The sequence below is a fragment of the Nylanderia fulva genome, unplaced genomic scaffold, assembly GCF_048542155.1.
Source record: "Nylanderia fulva isolate GAGA-0341 unplaced genomic scaffold, ASM4854215v1 Scaffold8, whole genome shotgun sequence".
Classification (NCBI taxonomy): domain Eukaryota; kingdom Metazoa; phylum Arthropoda; class Insecta; order Hymenoptera; family Formicidae; genus Nylanderia; species Nylanderia fulva.
The window spans coordinates 2,248,607-2,270,667 of record NW_028190916.1 but is presented as its reverse complement, the minus strand read 5'-3'; the positions used below and the strand labels follow the sequence as shown (position 1 = coordinate 2,270,667).

General features: G+C 34.6%; 1 protein-coding gene across 4 annotated transcripts in view; it reads right to left on the bottom strand.

Moving 5' to 3' along the window:
• Nucleotides 1–22,061, bottom strand: part of LOC114946141 (uncharacterized) — a 176,386-nt gene that overhangs the window by 47,342 nt on the left and 106,983 nt on the right. For 3 of the 4 annotated variants that reach the window (XM_029322571.2, XM_029322573.2, XM_085489184.1), the window contains exons 3-5: nucleotides 12,410–12,545; nucleotides 3,943–4,092; nucleotides 527–676 (exon numbers count right to left, since the gene is read on the bottom strand). In XM_029322571.2, coding sequence (XP_029178404.1) covers nucleotides 527–676; nucleotides 3,943–4,092; nucleotides 12,410–12,545 — 436 coding nt within the window. The remainder of the gene's footprint in view (nucleotides 1–526; nucleotides 677–3,942; nucleotides 4,093–12,409; nucleotides 12,546–22,061) is intronic. The other variant, XM_029322572.2, reaches the window with a different exon arrangement.

Below are 22,061 nucleotides of genomic sequence, written 5' to 3'. Positions count from 1 at the left end.
AGCGTTGCTACGCTCATTATACGCCATTGTGCAACGAGCTTCGGATAAATCCCCTCCCAAACACGTTATTGCACGGCACGTAATATCACTTTTTCTCACTACTTTTCAAGGATTGCAACGCTCTGAATCGCTGTCGGCCACACTCTCTTGGAAAAGAAGCGTTCGTATAATTTTTCCGCTTAAATAAGAAACCTGACTGCGTATTACTTTTGCGTATATATATATATAAATGATTTTATATCCTCCACTATTATTTAACATATAACATTGCCACTTAATTATCTATATTTTGTTTGCAAGTAAAATGTAAATATGACACGATATATTTTTAATATCAGCCAAAGATTATTAACCTTCATTGAGGTTTCTAGCACGGAGCATATTTATTTACAAGAAATAATATGTGCAGATTATTCGCGATTGTAGCTTTGAATCATTGTAATCACGACATGGTATTGAAACACGCTGCATATGCTTAATTATGTCGATAGCAGAATCGAAAACATGAAAATTTCTCGGTACTTACCACAAGTGTACACGACTTTGAGATAGGTCTTGCTCATTGGGCTGCAAGGATCGGGTCTACCGAACGTTGTACTGTTAGCTATCACCGAGCATCGTCGTTTACCGTGGCATAATTGCATTACGGTTTCCGTTGCAAAATCCATCATGCAATCTGCAACAGTAACAATGTAATTGCTATAAGAAAAAACTAAAAATATGCTGAAGAAAAATCACATTCTTAATGCATCTCTTATACAAAGCAAATTATATTCTGTGGAAGTTATATAACGTATAAATGCTATAAAAAATTCCTATACTACATGCAATTATCTCTCTCTCACTTCATTGCAAAATGTATAAAAATTTGTTGAGCTCCGAATCTTTTATTTCAAACATTTAAAGATTTATCTGAAAGATTTTTCTTATACATATTACTTAAAAAAGGATACTGCGTATGTTGTTTCCGTTAACAGACAAGAGAATTTAGAAAAGCTGATCGACAATATGTGTACAATCGTATTAGAAAAAGAATGAAAGACGTTATCGATCCGACTTGACGCAGAATGATAGAAAAGAAGCAATTCAAGAAGAGCAGGAAGTCTCTGGAGAGAGTTTCCGATACTCTTTTGTGCGAGAAGATATACGTCCCGCGTTCGTACGTCTTCGTGAAACGTGACGACGTAGCGCGTCTTCTGAAGGGATATCAAGACGACCGCGTGGCATTCAAAGTACAGAAGCCCGAAAAAGCACTACCATAACATAACGCCGTGCACTATTCCGCTGATTTTGTTCCTTATTGTCATCACTTAAGCGGCAAGCGACCACTCGACCTACTCTTAAAGGATACCTCGTTCTACGAGTTGGCGGATGATGACCAGACGAGTGGACCAAGGAATTGCAAGGAACGGAGAGATTTATTGGCTCATCGAGAGCAGAAGCAAGCAATTCAGACAGCTGTGAAACCAGAATTTCTTTCGCTTCGAATAAAGAGGGAAGAAACGAAATTTTTCGTCAAGTATAAAAAAAACAAACAAATAAAGTTTCTTCTCAAGTTAACTTATAGAGTATACTTTGCTCTCGAGTTCTGTCCACACAGATGCAATAATGAACAGATTTCAACTACAGATTGAAAATAATTGTTTATATAACCATATATTAAATAGTGCCCTATATTGAAATAAAATATTATTTTAAAATATTTTGACCCGCGAGAGTAAAAAAAATATACTTGCAACAGAAATATTTATATTTAAATATAATACAATAATTAAAATAATATTTGTAAAACAAAATATTTAAAAAATGTTATTTAAATATACTAAATAATAATTTATTTAAATGTAATATAGGTATTTATTCATTTATTTTAATGTAATATTTATTTAAATGTAAAAGGATTAAAAATATAATATTTAATTTCAATAATATACATATAACATTTAAAGATTTCAAAAGAACACGCTATTGATTATATTTCATAAATATTAATTTTCAAATATTATTTTAAATTTTACACAGAGAGAAAAATAATTAAATAATTAAGAAAGTATGTATTTTAATAATTTAAAAGTATTTATACAATTTGAATAATTATTTTAAAAGCAGTGTTTATATAATATTGACATTAACTTAAAATGATTTAAAAATATGACATAAAACAAAAATAGATCAAAGCGATGGAAGTTGCACAAGAAAAATAAATAGAATACAGATTTGTAAAAATATTTGTAAATAACATTTTCCAATTTTATCGCTCATATAATGAAAAAACATTATTTTAATTTATCCTTTAGTTTCTCTAACGAGAAATATATAATATATTTTATACATGTATAGTTTTTTTACATAAAAATACATGAGATATAGATATTTGAAATATATATTTTTGATTTAAAAAATATCAGTAAAAAATATTTGGAATAACTTTTGAATTTTATTAAGAATAAATGCGTTATTATTTTACATGAATCTAACTGAGAAAAAATGCTTATATGTAATTATTTTCATTTTCTATTTTAAATGCTATTATTATTCTCTTTAACCTATCTACTTACTTATATCCATTGTATGCATACACACATAAAAGTTTATTGACTACGCAATAAGGAAATCTCAAAATTCAAGACACGAGGTGATACTAAAGATAAAAGAATACGAAAATCGACCTAAATGAATAGGAACGTTCTTAAACGTAAACTGATGAACTAACATTTAAATGTTTCACAGTTAAACAGTATCGTCAGAACAGCACTTCACCAGAAATACGACAATGGTCTTCGTGGTGACCCATTCTCGTTTATGTTCTCTCGTTCAGCGAGAGTCGAGCAACTGTGCGCTCTCGTAGGAATCGATTGATTGGACGGGACAAAAAGTCGTTGCGGGAACACGAGCGGTCGACCGGAGCATTTATTCGTGAGTTAAAAGAATTTACTTTAAAAAGTTAAATAAAACGGCGTCCCTATCTCTCCTCCTTTGTTCCTTGAGAAACGAGAGAAACAGGTTTCCGCGTTCTTTTCCTCTAAATTTAAAATAATGACAACGTCGTCTCGTTTCAAATACGATGCACAACTTGCACCTCTCGCGTCACACAAGCAACTGTTAACAAGCTACAAAACGATATAGAACGTCATATTTGGTACGCGAAATGCATCCGGTGCCATCCGGTCATTGAATTTGCGCGCCTCGCTTCATTCGGAAAAAGCAGTTCGTATTTTTCTATTTTTTTAACCTGCGGGAAAATCCACTTTAATTTTCTCTCTTCACATCGTGCGAACCTCATCGTGAAACTTGGACAACCGCGGAGAGGGAAGAAGAGTCGCAATCTCGTCGCCAAGTATGACAATAAACTAGGACAAACATCGACTCGGAGAGGCACTTCGGCCGAAAAACTCATCGGCAAGTAGAAGAAACGAACGCGGCAGAAGTTATCGATCGATATCCCGTGTATAACGTCCGGATGAGCGAAAGTATTGAAAAATGTTGTAATCTGTCGCCTCTAGGACTCGCCGAGATTCCTATAAAACGACGCTGTATATATACGATAGTGCGTCATTACTTTAATGACACGCAATATTTACGCCCGAATAAATACTTAACGCCGGACCATAACTTCGAAGTGTCTGCGCGTTATTATTTTCTGCAAGGATGAACGACGTATTCGAAACGGGAGGTATAAAAGCGGGAGACGATATCGAAGTGGGAAGAGCACGCGAGAGTTCACGACGCGTTTAAAGATCGCGAGTTTATGTTCGATCTCTTCGCTGGCTCTAATAACGAGCAATGAGATGTCGAACAGACTGACAAGTGTCGCAGGCGTTGCATATAACCGAAATAAAATATAACAAAAAATTAACAATCGAACAAAACAATTATTATACATATGTAAAAAAAAACGGAGAGACGCAAAATCACTGTTGATTTATGAAAGAGTGTACTTACTTTCTTCTTGCACGCCCAGCGGCTGCGGACACTGCAGAGATTCGTATTCCGTCCTACCAAAAGACGCGCTGAAGATCGCGACCCTCTGGGTCGGGTGGCAAACGAGATTGACGACATCGTTCTCGCAAGCCACTTTACTCCTGAATTCATCTGAAATCACAAAACTGACTTTTAATAAAGCTTCCGTCGCGGTGTAGCGCACAATGCAATTATGCTCGCACAATGCAGCTTATGAAGCGCGCTTTATTAGCGAGCAACCGCGCCGTTGATTATCTAGATGTCTCGCGCGGCGAGAAAAAGAAAAAAAATATAAATAATAAGTATAAAGGAAAAAGGGAAATAATCTTTTATATGTCTAGAGCTGCGCGTCAAGAGTGCGACGAATCGTAAATTCTGCGATTCGAGAATTCAATTGCGGAGGACACTTCTTCTTTTTTACGAACGGATGTGCCCTCGACGAGTGAAACAGACGCTGTCTACTTGTCTCGTTACGAGTCACGTAATGCATTCGCGAATTTCAATGAACCGGAATGGCTTGCAGCTGCCGATAGAGTACGTTTTTGCGATCCTCGCGACGCGATTCCCGCGTCGCGCTGCAAAGTTTCTTGCGACTGATGCAATTTGAGACCTTACGGATTGCCGATGTAAATGGTCTTACGCCAATATCTAACTGCGAGTTCGTGAGTAAATCAGAGATGGATGGAACTTTAACAAATTCCTGAAATGCAACATTCACTTACACATTTACTTCATTCGAATATTCTACGATGGAAAAACTTAATCATCGATTTTAGCACGAAATACAAAAATGGACTAGTCGAAATTACGAGATTAAAGGAAAAAAATTCCAGGAAAATACAATAAGAAAATTTGTAAATGCAGCTATTTAAAATAAGTTTCTTTATTGTATTCGTTTAAATTATTGTTAAATTAATATTTAATTCTTTATTAAGATATATTAGACATAAGTTTCTTAAGTGCTAAGAATAAAATATAAATTATAAAACAATTTTTAAAAAAAATTCTCTGAAGCTTGATCAAATTTCAAGAGAGAATTTCCTGATTTTTCAAGGTAGTATAAAATTCTGTAAGAATATCAGATTTTCACAGTTTTTCTCGGGAGTATACACTCTGAATATTTGTCGATCGAAGGTCTGGAAAACATCATTAAACTCTAAATTTGCATAAATTTGATAAACAATTTCCGACGTTAAAAAGAACCGTAACGCCCGCTCAATTGCCTCTCTTCTTTATACAGTTCCAAATACGATAATAAAGTATTTCTTTCTTCCCAAAAACAAAAGAGAATTTCCCTTTTATTTTCCACTATCCCGCCCTCGTAAACTTGCAATTAAACGTTTTATTAACCGCGGACTCGTTACGGAACAATATCGGCGATAAAAATTCTAGATGCACAACGTAACTATCCCGCCCCGGCAAATTCATCCGCATTCGAGTAGCAGCGAAACTCGTACACGCGCGGTAACACGTTGATATATCGGGGTTTTGTTGCGGAAGAACAACTTTGACCATAACCCACGGACCCCCGGCAACATCTTTTCATACCGCGACCGTGTTTCTTAGCCACGCACGGAAGTCGGCGGGCGCACTTATGCTCGAGATAAAGTGTTATGCCCTGCTTTATTGAGTTGGCGATTTACGATGGCTCGCCGCCGTTGCGCCTTTCGAAACTAACTTTACTCCTCCGACGAACCCCGGAGGGCCGACGCGGCCACTCGCGATTTAGGGCGAAATTACATGCGTGCGAATAAAGTTTGATGCACAACAGCGTTATGCCAAGATCGTTAGCATATAATAAAAAAAAAAAAAACGATACCAGACACCGGTTAGTTTCGTCTTTCGTTCGCGCTACCATAAATTCGTACTATACCATCGGTTGACCTATTTTTAGTTTCACATTTTTTTCTATTCCATATTTTTTCGCCTCCTAACAAAAAATGGCCTCTTTTATATATATTTTTAGTTTTCATGTGTGTACATACATATATACAACTAACAGAGAATTTTAACTAAAGAGAGAGAGAGAGAGAGTAGACTGATAAAATCTTGTTATATGACTAGAGATATAAGGTAAAAATATTAAAATGGTTTCTTTCTTTTTTTTTTTTAATAAATATAAATTTAAAATACGATATAATTTTTGTTGTAGAAGATATTACGTGAACTCACGTTCTTTTTACTAGTCTTTTGTCGTATAATATTATAAACATTGATTGATCAAATTTTGAAATCAAATTTTAATTTAAAACATTCCTTCCTCCGACATATAAAGCATATTTTTCTCGATCCATATATTTTTTATTTTTTAGATCCTATATAATATACAATAATGAATATTTAATTTAAAAAGTAATGAACACAAGTTATATTGACATCATTTTCCTTTCGGAAATAACATTTTTAAAATACAACTAGAAGAAGTATGTATTCTTTTCATCAGCGTATTTTATCCGTGACAATTAACAAAACGTTACAATTGACATAAGATCCGTATTTGGAATTCTTTCGATCGTACAATGTTTAAAAATTAAGCGAATTGAAATTAATCGTCTCCGTCTAATAACGAAGGATAATATCGCGTATATAAACGCAATATTAAAAGATGATTTTACGAAGCGGAGAAAGGTCCAACCTTCTCCAATGCATACAATTTTCCGCGTTATCAGCATAAAATTACGCCTTAGCTCGCACGTTTCCAAGATTTCCCTACGTATAGAATCGCGGCGCTATTACGGTCACGTTACATGCAAAGCAAAAATCGCCATGCGATACCCGTCGGAGAAAAGCTCTTCCTCTCCGGAGACTTGTATCCACCTAGCGGCGTTCTCCAGTAGACATATCAAAGACCGGAGCGTCAATGGTCCGTGAAATTTCGCTCGGAAGAGCGGATTCACGCTATAGGCAAGAGAGCTCGCGGAACTTCCTTATTGCCGTGGAATCCTCCATGGAGTACGAGAGAAAGAGAGAGAGACAGATGGAGGAAGACGTCCAGTTTGGAGCTTTAATTGGCAAAAAAGAGCAAGCGCCATCGGAGGGGATGACGGGGGGTGGGAGTGTAAAGAGAGGAAGGAGGTAATTCCCTTGACGGTGGTCCACTCGAAGCGACAATGGAGCCGACTCCTCGCTTTTTCAGCAAAAGGCCGGAGTTTCGATCGACCTACTTTTTGCCCGCCACCCTCATCCAGCCCATTCACCCGATGAAATCTGCAGTTTCCACATATGTATGCCCTCTACTCCCTGTGCATGGGGTGAAAGAAAGACGGAAAGGGAGGAAAAACGCGAGGATACATACTCTTCTCTTCCGAGGTGGCACGTCGGATGCTCGACGACACGGCCCATGTAACGCCATCGAATGGAATTCTTTTCAAGGTACGTTCGACCCTTTTCCGACGACTCTACTGTGATAACATATAGCGCGAAAGCGACTAACGGGGATGAGAAATAGGTATTAGATATCGAAAATGATCGATAAATCCAAAGAGTCGGTGAGGAATGATTTTAATTGATTCTGAGACAGAGAAGCGCGTGTAATAATGGTTCATTTCGAGAAATAAATAGAGATGACTAAATAAGATACGGGGGTACAATTATATGGCGCGAAAAATGATTAAGCCACGCGTTAAATTCATTAATATTATAATAAAACAATCTTATTAATTCTGTGCAACGCAAAGAGATTTTTGTTGCAATAATTTTTTTACGTTAATAGTACGAATTGCAATCGTTAGCATCTCGTCGAAATGGTTTTTAAAATTTTATAATTGACTAATATTATATGACTCCACTGATGAAGACTGCGTACAGTCAAAACGTTTGTGATTTAATTGTATTAATATGTTTTAATTGTTTTAATATGGTATAATTGGGAAGTAATAAAAATTTATAATATTCACTAACATCCTAATAATTTATGCTCTTGAGTTGGCCTGTTCTTACATTAATTTTACAATTTTATTTCAATATATAAGAGCGTTACAATTTTTACTAATTTATTATTTTTTACGTTAAATTGCATTAAATAACTTGAAATTACTTATTTGCTTCTATACGATAGAAAATGAAGAAAATAGATACCGAAAAATGTGTTGATATTCATCTAGCAATCGATCTCGTGCATTCAGGTACATGAATGCTATCCGATTGCAATCCGATTGTCCATTTGTACGCGTCGCGGGTTCCATCGCGATGCGGCGAAACATGAAGCAACCTCGTTTACTCGTCATTACATCGATCATCAGACGAATGAAACGGGGAAAAAAATTAATTAGACAGATTAAGCACGTACGTATACGCGGCGCTTATTGTGCGTATATAGGCGGCGCAATAAGTGGCACATGTTGTCGTCGGATAGATTTGCGGGTGGCGCGTGAGGTGTCGGCTGGCTTTGGCACGTAACGCGACACATGTAATATGTAATCGTCCAGCTGATGTATTACAAGGGACAACCGCGTTAGCCACGTACAAGCGTCATCCCAGCGCGCGAGCGCGCAGCTTCGCGCTCTCAGATAAAGTTGGATAGATCTATGGTATGTACGCAAATACGCGCGAAACGGATATATATATATTTTAATGGATTCGCATGAAAACGACTTTAGATGATAATGGATTTCTTCCTTCCATCTCGATAAAATCGTACAGTTGTGAAAACATCATGAATATGTATATGTCATTTATACATTTTAAAAACGCATTATAGACAGAGAATTTCAAAACGTAATATACAATTTCATCTATTAATATAAATTTATATTCAAGTTAATATATTTTATATACTGTATATTTTATACTTATTGTTAGAGAATAATATGTTAATATTTTGGGTTGTCTATGAAAATATAATATTATAAATAAAATAAAAGTATGAATTCTGTACATTTGTTTGCGTATATAAAGCGTATATACAACAAATTTAAATGAGATAAAAGTATTATGGATGTTAATAGATAATTTGTACAGCTGCAATGAGAACACACATATGTGTTTGCGTCGAATAATAAAACACAACTACATTCAAAAAAAATGTGTTAACTTGACCACCTTTCAACTAAATTATTATTTTGTTAGATTTAATATATTATATTTAAAGTAAATATTTTTATATGTTCAATCAACAAAATAATATTTAGTTGAAAGATTTAGTTAACAATCAATAAATTTATTTTTCAGTGTATAAAAAAAAATAAATTATGACACAATATCGTCGAAAATATCGCCATTATCGTCATATTTCCTTCGAGTCCGTTTGCGAATTGCAAGCGAAGTGCAAGCGCATGCTTTCTATAAACAGCTGTACGTATGGTCTTTATTTCGCCACTGCATGTGACACCATATTTTCACAAAAAGTGATACTGCGATAAAAGTTTTGCGAAAGTGTGCATTTCACGGGACAGCGCTGGATTTTTCCATTTATAGTTTCCTATCTTCATCATTTTGCAGCCAGAAATTTACGTGCTATAATTAAGCTATATCCTGCAAAACCATTAGCGCGAAAAGCGAATTAACTTGTATCATGTTTTGAATAATTTCTTTTAGAGAAAAAGAAAAAGAGGAAAGAAAGAGAAATCTAGATACGTATATTCCATTTTCTCTTATATATACAATAAAGAAATTAATCAAATGTTCATATAAATTTACGTTATAAAACTAATGATAATAAATTAATGGAAATTTACATGAAATATAAATGAATTTGTTAATAAATGATACAATGTTTGCCTGAGAGACGATACTTTAAGAATTCAATATTTAATTTTCTTTAGAAACTAATCCATCTACCAACAGTCTGCTATGATATTGACTTGTACTACTTGCCTGCCCGCTTCGTTAAATTTGTTCATTCACTCTCGTGTCGAAGAGATTATATCTTATAAAAATTTTTTTTTTAAATGCTCCTTGTATTGAATCGAAATCTTTTTATAGACGTTAAAAATTATTCTAAAAGATCTTAAGACAAGAAAGCCCCCGAGGCGGTACTCAAAGCCATTGTCTTCTATATTACACGGCGCAAATACGCCGGGAAAACTTCTCTACCTCGTCCGCCATAATATGTACTCTCGTTTGCCAAACTTTTCCTCGTATCCGCTGAAGTGTTCCACGTTCCGCTCGCTGTTCTTCTGAAAACGATCTCGCGGGCTGATTGCAAAGCTTGTTAAGCAAAAACTATCTTGTAAGTTGCTCTACGATAAGATAAGAGTGGGACGCTTTCACAAGTAGTATTTTTCTTTTTATTTACTAGATGTTAATCTTACTGTGTATTCTCACATTTTTATATCGATTTGTTCTTCGTTAAATATAAAAAAAAAAAAAAAATACTAGAAATACTTAATTCTAGAAATTAGTAACGCAATATGCTTGAAAATTGAAAATATGCATATGACAATTTATTCACGAACACATATATTATTTGATTTTGATAAAGATATGTATGTTAATATTTTTAATTAACAGATTTACCCAATTCTTTAAAAATGCTTTCTTGTCAATTGTCACTTATTACAACTGCATTAATTTGACGTTTAAATTCTACTTTATGATTATACTCCGTAAAATCAAAATACATGTAATTATCACATTCATATTAATTTGTATCAATGTTATGTAAATTTATACAAATTTATATTAATAGTAATTATACAAATTAACCTTAATAGAAATAGAATAATTATACATATACAATAAATAGAATATTCATATGGAGAACTATTGGACTGTTACAATCCTTAATAAAAATTTAATATCAATGAAGAATAATACTATACAAGTCATTTTGACAGAAAATTGATCCGTCACACTACACTACAAAAATGTAACAATTTTTATTTCACGATTTTTAGCAATGCTTGTAGGGGAGAAAAAAAACAAGCAAAAAAAAGAAACATTTTTATAGCGTTAAACGTTTTCGTTTCAAAGTGTACGAGCAACAAATATGACATTTTTTAAAAATTAAAATAACTTTTATTTGGTGAGTCTTGTTAACGATATATCGTTACATGGAAATAAAATATAGAAAACAGTACATTTGGCGTACTTCAATGTTATCAAATATGCATTCACCTCAAATAGTATAAAAAAACATACTCGATATTTTTTAAACATATACACACAGCTTGGGTAAATCCGTTTAAAGCGCTGTAAGCCTCCATCCCCATAAATAACCAAACTACTTTAAAAGAACCGCATCTTGTTTTCCTCTGTACAACGAAAAATAATAAATTTCACACACGCAATATATATTTTTTTAATATAATCTTTTTATATAATTTTATACAAAACCAAACGCGTCTCGTAAAGCTAAAATTTTTTAGATAACGAAGCAAAATAAATCCAACTTCTACCATTCAACATTCTCGTATCGTATTGAGTTAAAACGGAACCGGTTACGAAACTGTGTTTCTTACGCTCGCATTCCACTCTATTTTCTAGGTTTTTTCCAGCAGAAACTGATACACCTTTGTTCAGGAGTGATTTAATGTTGCCAACAGTGCCCCCTCCCGAAAAAGCACCTGGATTTACCGTGTGTGCAGTAAATAATGAGATGGCTGTGGCTTAAGCGTGATTGTAGAAACCAGCCACGGATCTGCAGAATGTAAAACCCGCTGCGATAGAGTTACACTACGCTTCGCAGCAAAAATTACTTAGAGCTTGTTACCGCAACAGGTTGTCGTCATTGTGCTCTATGCGACCGCGTGTGTATAGATCTCGAATATCACCGCTACGGTTCAAACTAACGTTTTTGTTATTCGCGATAAGCAGGTATATATAGGACGGAAACTGCAATGGAATCCTCCAGCACCGCTATCCCATAATTCTTCGTATAATCTTCGTAATTCTAGACAAGCCCGAAATTTACAAAGTTCGCTTAAAGACAAAAGTAGTATCGAAATTAATCCCACTCAAGAAGAAATACAAACAAATTGTTATTACTTAATATAAAATTTAATTTTCTAGTATGTGTTCTCATTGTCAATCGCCAATATCTCATTGCAAAAAAGTATACTTGCTTGTCAAAAATGTAAAAAATAATTGAAGAAAAATCAAGCGAACCTCGATTTAAAATTATATTAATTTAAAATTGGTTGACTTTATTAGAGAATTTACACGAAGGGTTTGAGGATAATGGCAAAGTTTCAGCCGCAGTAACTATTCTTGCAACCTGTTCGGGATTAGCCGCGGTTTACCAGATCGCATCGTACCTGAAAATTGCCTGCGAATCTCTCACCGAATTCGTCGTGCGAGACATTTCATCCTCTCTTATGGTCTACTTTTATGCAGACGGTGAATCGACCTAATGCACGATTCGCAATGTTCGCGCGTAAAAGGAAATCGGATGTCTCGGAGAAAAACAATCTTCTCAAAGGTTCGATCTCACGTTTCCTCGTGCACGTTCGCGCATGCATCCATATAAATGTGTAAATCTACGTGTACATACAGATGAGAGAGTACTTACAGGGACGGCATTTGTAGGCGACTTCGAGGTACTTTTGCATTCCGGGGCAAGGGTCGCCGAAAGTCTTCGGGCTGGTGTTGAACTTGCACTGCCGCTTCTTCTGACAAATTCCGACCACCCTCTGCAACAGTGAGTGCTAACGCGTCATTCAGAAGATCCGCTCACTTTGCGATGAGGAGCGATAAATATATATATATATATATATATATATATATATATATATTGTAAAAAACAGAATTCTATATCTTTTATATAACTGGATATCAAATCGAGATCTTAATCAAACACATTCGAAATAATAAATTATGGAAACAGTGTTTTATGTATTTTTGACGATACGCTCTAAATGTTGTTTCCAAAATATTTTCAATAAAAAAAACTATTCTTTAAATCTTCATTTTTTAATAATCGAAAAAGTGAACATTATATATCATTACGAATAAATCATTTTCAATCAGATATCACGTTGATTGGAATTATAATAAAATGTATAATAAATGTATAAAATTAAAAAAAGCGAATTATTTTAATATGATAAGATAATAAGGGATATTGTACAAAAATGTAACATTAATTAATTGCACGAATGAGCAAAGCAAGGAAAGACACATTTGACATAGATTTAATAAAGGAACAAAGCACAGAAAACTATCTATCCCGATGACGCTTTGAAGTCGAAGCTTGAAATTACAGGATCCTTTACCGCAGTTTATTGCAATCGCTATGCAGAATATACGTAAAGGCAAAAAGACACACACACACACACTTACACATACAACGGTGGACAAGTTATGACAACTGCAACTGAACTAATTCGTTACTACCGCGGCTTAATTTTACGACCGATCCTTTTGACCGACGAGTTCGAGTTTAAAATGAGATTAAATTTGCCTTTTTAAAAAAAACTCTTGGAGATGCGAGTGAAACCAATACCCGCTGGGATTAATCTGCATATAAAATTATATGACATGTGCCAATATTTGAAACGCGAGAATAAATCGGCGAAATGAGCGACGAGCCATTCACGAATAAAATAACGAATAAAAAAAAGATATCAATTTTGAACTCTCGCGTTTTAAATATCATATCGCAAAGAATACACAACTATCGATCGCAAGCCTCGAAATGGCTGAATAGAAAGCGTTGAAATAAAAATCAATGACGGCCACAATTTCATGACAAAAAGATTAAAACAAAAATCGTGTTGCAAAGCTTCCACGGGAATGCATTTTCGACGTTGCCCGGAAATGCGGCAACTGCATTTCTGCGAAAGCCGAAGAATGAAAGAAAGAACGGAAATCGCAAACAAATGCGTGAGGGAAAAGAAGATTCCAGCTTTTTAATTAAGAAAACTTTCATTCGAGCAGTAAATACATCAGCCGTAAAAAGAGCGAGTAACATTAGGGAAGAGTCATCGGTTACATGAAATTGCCGGTCGGTGATATCCGCACATTGTCGTGGATTCCTAGGATTCCACTTTCAATCGGCTAATTGCGTGCAAGGACTCGAGTTACACGGCTACGTCCGTGCTTAATTACGTTAAACGCAATCTGACAATGTTACACGGGCGCATCTTAATGAAGCGAGCAGTAATTTTAATTGCTATGATGTAGTAATTGTGTGTAGCCACATACACAAACAAGAAAACAATAATCCATTATTTATGTGATTAACAAAAAAAGCACTCCTATTTTTCCATTTTTCATAAATTTTGTGTATAAAATAAACAAGATGCAATATTTTCAAAAATGCAAAAAATGCAGTAGTAGGTAAGCTATTTTGAAAAAAAATTTAAGTTGAAAAATAAAAATCGTAGAGTTGAAACATACCACACATTTCAGTTTTCGTTCACATAAAATATGACATGTCAAAAGTATACATATATGACACTTGGAATATTTGCGTTTTCTTTTACTAATATCAGTTTTATACTACTAAAAAAATATTTTTATTCCATATATACATTATCGCATTTTTTCTTTCTCTCGGTCACATTAAATTCACCCGTGCGCAGTAATTGAAAACCGATGAATTTTCTCGCTCGCGAATACACGAGGAGAAAAAAAAAAACTGCTCGCTGATTGTAATATTTCGCGTACACGGAGGTGAAGGAAGAGATCCGCCCTCCCTTCCCCCTCCCTGTGCTGCCTGTGAGAGAAATGTGGAAATTACATTTCCGCGTTTCAAGCTACTACCGACACGTCCGCGTTGGATTCCCTGTGCGCGCGACTCGATCGCCTATATACGGCGCACTCGCACTATGTACGTACGATATCCATCTAATTATCAGAGTTCCCCGGTCTTGGGGCCCCGGTTCTTCCTCCCCCTCCCCCAACCCTCCCCGCATTTCACGTGCACGCGGGGATTCTCCCGCGGGAGAAATCGATTTTCCGCATATGTCGATACATTCTACGTCCGTGTCGTCCGTCACTATACGTAAACGTTTACTCGGTACTCCGTTGTGCAAGTTCGCCCCAGAGACCGAAGTCAGGACGCGTAATTCCCTCCGTCTGCGTTGTTGCGTTTCTCCCGCCGTCGCAAGGAACCGATGATACCGGAAACTAACAATGGCTAATCTCGATATCGTCGGCGTATATGGCAACCCCTTATCGTGGCAATAGAATATTAGTCGAATTAATTCAGATTTATCTCAGGAGATAACGCGATTAATTATCGATGGACATAGATCTCTGTATTTTCGAGAGATTTGTTTGTTAGATATCTATAGACGCGCTATTATTTATACAACGGTGGTAAAAAAAAATATACATATATATATATATATATATATGTATATTTATATATATACATATATATATATATATATATATATATAGTATATATATATATATATATATGTATATTTTTTTTTACCACCGTTGTATAAATAATAGCGCGTCTAGATGTCTAACAAGCAAATCTCTATGGTATATATATATATATATAAAATGCGCTAAATACACAAAACCGTCGCGAGTTTTTATATCCGATAGAAGATCAAACTATAAACCGAAGGATCATCATATCGCGCGTCTCAATCTTTAAGAAGGTACACACACTTGCAACGAAAACTCGAGTCGTAAAACAAATCTGATTCCCATAATCCAGCCTTATCCGTCACTCGATCTCGATTTGTTCGCGCGTCCTTCATTTATACCCGCGCTTGTTTCAAAATAAATACATCTATATTCTTCCGTCGTTCATCCATAATTGCTTTATTCTCGCCTCTCTTCGAGCTTCTTTTTCTCAATCGTCGCTCGATTTACATACATACGTTTTTCTCTCGCGAAAAAGGAGCGCGTTTATCGACGTATACGCGCGACACTTTTATTCCGACTATAAGTCGCCGACTTTAAATTCCTTCCTCTTTATGGAAGCAGCGACGTATGTCGCCGAGAAGTTGCTCAGGAAGGAGGAAAGGGAATCCGAAGGGTTGGAAATAAGCACTCGCGCGGAAAAGCCCTTTCGCGAGAGATTCGAATCGCTCGGCGGAGCCACTTTCGGGTCGAACCCTTCTACAGGGAATACGCTTTTCGTTCGCGGATACGCGTCTCTCTCTCCCCTTTGAGAATTTCCGGGTGCAACCCGTGCAAAATATACCGCCGCGCGCTGATTCCTTCCCTTCATGCACAGGAAACGAAGCTACGAGAAACGAAAGGCATTCCTCGCGCGCGTTGGAGGAGCAATGACGCGAGCGGAATCGCGTTCTAGAACGAATTATGCCGTTGATATTCCTTCATGCTAGACGTATATTAATATAGAGTGAGTTGCAGCCGCAAGTGTAAGTGTATTATGCGCGGAGATGTCTCGTCTTACTCCAAAATCGAATTAAAGAACGAAAAAGGATTCTTACACTGAAAGAATCATGTAAAATTACTTAATTATCGCTTGTGATTTTAAATTGAATATTTTTACTTCGTTAAAACTTTGTTTTATTAGTATTTTATTTATTTAAATAAATTTAAAATATTATTAAATAATATTATAAAATATTATTATATTCGAAATAATATAAAATAATATTTTATTATATTTTATGATATTATATGATAAAATAACATTAAACTTTTATTTATTTAAATTTAATAGGGAGACACTCCGACGGCCGGACGGTTCGAATAGGGAGGAGAATGATATTTAATTTATTTGCGGATTGTATGTATACGAGTTTTATAATTTTCTGATTGTACCGATTATCTTTTATTTTTTTTGTTTCTTTGTATTTTGCAGCTACTGAAGAAGACCCGAAGTGGGTCGAAACGTTTAGAATTTAATAAATGAGTTTGACTTGAGATCTCATTTTAATTTATTAATTTTGTGCATGTCATCCGCACAGGCTCCGATTGCCGTCGAGATTTTATTTTTATTGTAACACAATAATTTGAGCCGAGATTAACAGTTTTTTTTTTATATTTAAATTTAATATTCAATTATGCTCTTCTTCCGTTGTAACAAAAATTTTTGTAGCGTATTGTTTCTTTCCCTTTACGTTGTGAGATGAAACATCCTGTGTATGACACATATATGTAAATAGATTACATATTTTTCTCAGTATGGTTTTCAAATGATCATGTTAATACGACTTTGCAACCGCTCCCCACTTCCATTTTGTTGAATTTATGTTCAATCGAGTTGATTTAAACTCCATCTAAACTTTCATTCTAAAGTAAAAAGCAACAAATGGTAGATGAAAGTGCTTTAGAACTCTATAAATCGTTCGCAGTTAACTGCGATCGTGAGTTGATCCGATATGAGAAAACGCAGTAAATAAATTACGCACACACTTGACTATGTTGGACTTGTTTTATGGGCCGATCTTTTGTTAAGAGACCAAATAAATCGTTCAGGAGAAAGATTCCTCCACGATGTCTGACCCTTCGGATTGTCGACCATATCATTGGTTTCGCTCGACAATATACAATCTAGTTATAAGACAAATTCTAAAGTACCGTAAATCCAATTGAAAACGATTACGAAAAGTTATTCTTACCACGACTTGTCGAATGCGTCGCGAATTTATATTTATATTTGAGGCTCGATCTCTGTCTGATTAAAAGGATCCTTTTAAATAACAATAATAAAATAATAAATAAATAAATAATAAAAAAATAAAAACGTAGATATTTGAGAATCGCCAGACAGAATTAAAAAAAATAAAACTCTTCTAATTTATAAAATAAAATTATAAATTTATTTTTATTTTCACAAATCACTTGATTAGGACTCAAAGAAGGGTCGAAACGTTGTGATTTAATAAATAATAATATTTGCCAGTACGGTCGAGAGAAGAGTTTTACTTAAATAAATAATAATTAAAAAATTCCATTCTTTTTAACAATTCTGGTAATAAAATGTACATACGAATATTATATATTATATATAAATGAGGAAAAGATTTAAATATACTACATAATATTTCACAAAATTGCAATTTGAGAAGTTTGGAGATTGTACATCTATCCAGCGACTAAAAAATATCAGGAAATGTTCGCGAGAGAAAGGGTGGATTTCGTGAAAAGCAAGATTCTTCGAAAAGGAGGATAAGATCGACGAAATAAAAAAGTTACTCCATTTTCAGATGCGGGTGAGATCGTACAATGGCTCCTTCCTAGGTCGGTGGAATATGAAATATGAAATCGATACCTCTGGTCTTGTGAAAACCGCAAACCGATGGATACCGCGGGAGATTTTTATTGTATGTACCGAGGGTAAGTTATTATACCGCAATGCTGTGCGAATAACGCTACTTTTTTCTCCCCCATAGAATAGAAAGCGGAGATCATTTTGGATCGCTAAGAAACGAGTTTGATCCTTCCGAAAATCGTTGTTCGCGATAGTGCGGGCATAAATTTAAAAATTTTCTTCCCCGGAGCATACATGCTACGCGAGCGTTTGTAATATTTAAAGATCCCATGGAGAAAAAAATTTCAATCGCGCTAATCCTATACTCGATTTCCGGGATGAAATTGCAAGCTTCGTAAGTGGATAATTTAATATCGAAGGAGAAGAGATATGAAGCGTCGCGTATCTCTAAGAACATGTTACTCAACCAACGACAACCTTGTTACACCGCCAAGTCGCTTTCTCCTCTCTCTCTCTCTCTCTCTCGTTCTAATTCAATCCCTCTCTGTCTCTCTCGCTGCCTTCCTTCCGTCTCTTTTTCGCCGGCGCGACCTCAAACGAATTTGTCAGTCGCACGCTTCGCGAAACACAGGGGGTGCGCCGTTTTCAGGTCAGTTGCCATTATTCCGCAAACCGCAAGATTTTAACCCCGACGCGACGCGGGACGTATCTCTCTCTTTCCGCCCTTGCGCGAGAGATCCGTAATTGCCAGTGAATTAAGCTCAAAGAAAACAAGTTTTCGTGCGGGCACATTCTCAACGGTCTTTTCCCCGTGGAGTTTCTCCTCCTTTCCGTACTTGGAGCCTGCTGTATATTCCTGTTGAGAGAGTAAATCGTGTGCCTTCGCGCGAATGTTTCTCCCCCGGGCTTTCCGACTTGTTCGATCATCATCTTTGCGAAAATTTCAACGCAACCTCCTTTGATGATGTTTACAGTTACATTTTAGTTGCTACACTTTCGTCGCCTTTGACGAAAGCTTCTCTGTCTTTCTCCTTCTACCTCTCTCTTTCCTTTCGGCGCGCTTAAAACGAACTCGCTGGCAATTTTGAAACTATGCGGAATGAAATGCGGAAAAGGAAGCGAGAGTATAAAATATATATCTCCACTTTACTGTAGATCTATAAATTTATATAAGATGATTTAAGGATTTTTCGACATGTGAGAAATTTCCACACTTTTAGTAACATTGTGAAAAGAATTTTCAAAATAAATATATTGTGTGATAATTATTGCGAGACGTTTTTATTATGACACGTAAAATTAAATGCAACATTAAAAATGTTAAAAGTGATTTGATAATTTTTATGTATGCAGAAAAATTGGATCGCTTTACGTGCAAAAATTATTACTTCCTTTTAAGAGTTATGATTGAAAAAGCTACACTATATATTATATATATTTTCCAGCAATACACAAAACATTCAAAAAAGTATGTTAATAAAACAGCCGATTTTTGCCCCCAAACCGGCAAGTAAAATTGATAATGTTTTTTAGTCGTAAAATGACATGGTAATTTTCGTTTGCTCTCAAAGTGGAGGGAAATGAATATTACCATGTTATTCTACGGCCAAAAACTATAAGAATGACATTGTTAATTTTACTTGCCGTCTTGGAGGCAAAAATCAGCTACTTTTTAACACACTCCTTTATCTAATAAATGTCCCAAATCATCCTTAATGCAATAAGAAAAGAGAGCAGTTTATCTTACGTTATCAGAGAAAATAAATTTAGTATCTTTTTCGTTGAACTATAAGTTAAATAAAATTATAAAAAATGATTTATTTTGTTTCGAGATCGTGAAACATTAAATTACTAATAATCGGTTAAGCCAAAGCACTATTATTTTTGTGTCGACAAATCGAGATGTTTCTAAATGATCGTACGTAACTTTTTGCATTTATAAGAGTACGTAAAGTAGGGGAAAAATAATCGGGATAGGAAGAATTGCGGCAATCTGGAGTCTGTGAAAATAAATTTAGTATCTTTTTCGTTGAACTATAATTTAAATAAAATTATAAAAAATTATTTATGTTGTTTCGAGATCGTGAAACATTAAATTACTAATAATCGGTTAAGCCAAAGCACTATTATTTTTGTGTCGACAAATCGAGATGTTTCTAAATGATCGTACGTAACTTTTTGCATCTATAAGAGTACGTAAAGTAGGGGAAAAATAATCGGGATAGGAAGAATTGCGGCAATCTGGAGTCTGTGAAAATAAATTTAGTATCTTTTTCGTTGAACTATAATTTAAATAAAATTATAAAAAATTATTTATGTTGTTTCGAGATCGTGAAACATTAAATTACTAATAATCGGTTAAGCCAAAGCACTATTATTTTTGTGTCGACAAATCGAGATGTTTCTAAATGATCGTACGTAACTTTTTGCATCTATAAGAGTACGTAAAGTAGGGGAAAAATAATCGGGATAGGAAGAATTGCGGCAATCTGGAGTCTGTGAAAATAAATTTAGTATCTTTTTCGTTGAACTATAATTTAAATAAAATTATAAAAAATTATTTATGTTGTTTCGAGATCGTGAAACATTAAATTACTAATAATCGGTTAAGCCAAAGCACTATTATTTTTGTGTCGACAAATCGAGATGTTTCTAAATGATCGTACGTAACTTTTTGCATCTATAAGAGTACGTAAAGTAGGGGAAAAATAATCGGGATAGGAAGAATTGCGGCAATCTGGAGTCTGTGAAAATAAATTTAGTATCTTTTTCGTTGAACTATAATTTAAATAAAATTATAAAAAATTATTTATGTTGTTTCGAGATCGTGAAACATTAAATTACTAATAATCGGTTAAGCCAAAGCACTATTATTTTTGTGTCGACAAATCGAGATGTTTCTAAATGATCGTACGTAACTTTTTGCATCTATAAGAGTACGTAAAGTAGGGGAAAAATAATCGCGATAGGAAGGATTGCGGCAATCTGGAGTCTGTGAAAATAAATTTAGTATCTTTTTCGTTGAACTATAATTTAAATAAAATTATAAAAAATTATTTATGTTGTTTCGAGATCGTGAAACATTAAATTACTAATAATCGGTTAAGCCAAAGCACTATTATTTTTGTGTCGACAAATCGAGATGTTTCTAAATGATCGTACGTAACTTTTTGCATCTATAAGAGTACGTAAAGTAGGGGAAAAATAATCGCGATAGGAAGGATTGCGGCAATCTGGAGTCTGTGAAAATAAATTTAGTATCTTTTTCGTTGAACTATAATTTAAATAAAATTATAAAAAATTATTTATGTTGTTTCGAGATCGTGAAACATTAAATTACTAATAATCGGTTAAGCCAAAGCACTATTATTTTTGTGTCGACAAATCGAGATGTTTCTAAATGATCGTACGTAACTTTTTGCATCTATAAGAGTACGTAAAGTAGGGGAAAAATAATCGCGATAGGAAGGATTGCGGCAATCTGGAGTCTGTGAAAATAAATTTAGTATCTTTTTCGTTGAACTATAATTTAAATAAAATTATAAAAAATTATTTATGTTGTTTCGAGATCGTGAAACATTAAATTACTAATAATCGGTTAAGCCAAAGCACTATTATTTTTGTGTCGACAAATCGAGATGTTTCTAAATGATCGTACGTAACTTTTTGCATCTATAAGAGTACGTAAAGTAGGGGAAAAATAATCGCGATAGGAAGGATTGCGGCAATCTGGAGTCTGTGAAAATAAATTTAGTATCTTTTTCGTTGAACTATAATTTAAATAAAATTATAAAAAATTATTTATGTTGTTTCGAGATCGTGAAACATTAAATTACTAATAATCGGCTAAGCCAAAGCACTATTATTTTTGTGTCCACAGATCGAGATGTTTCTAAATGATCGTACGTAACTTTTTGCATTTATAAGAGTACGTAAAGTAGGGGAAAAATAATCGCGATAGGAAGGATTGCGGCAATCTGGAGTCTGTGAAAATAAATTTAGTATCTTTTTCGTTGAACTATAATTTAAATAAAATTATAAAAAATTATTTATGTTGTTTCGAGATCGT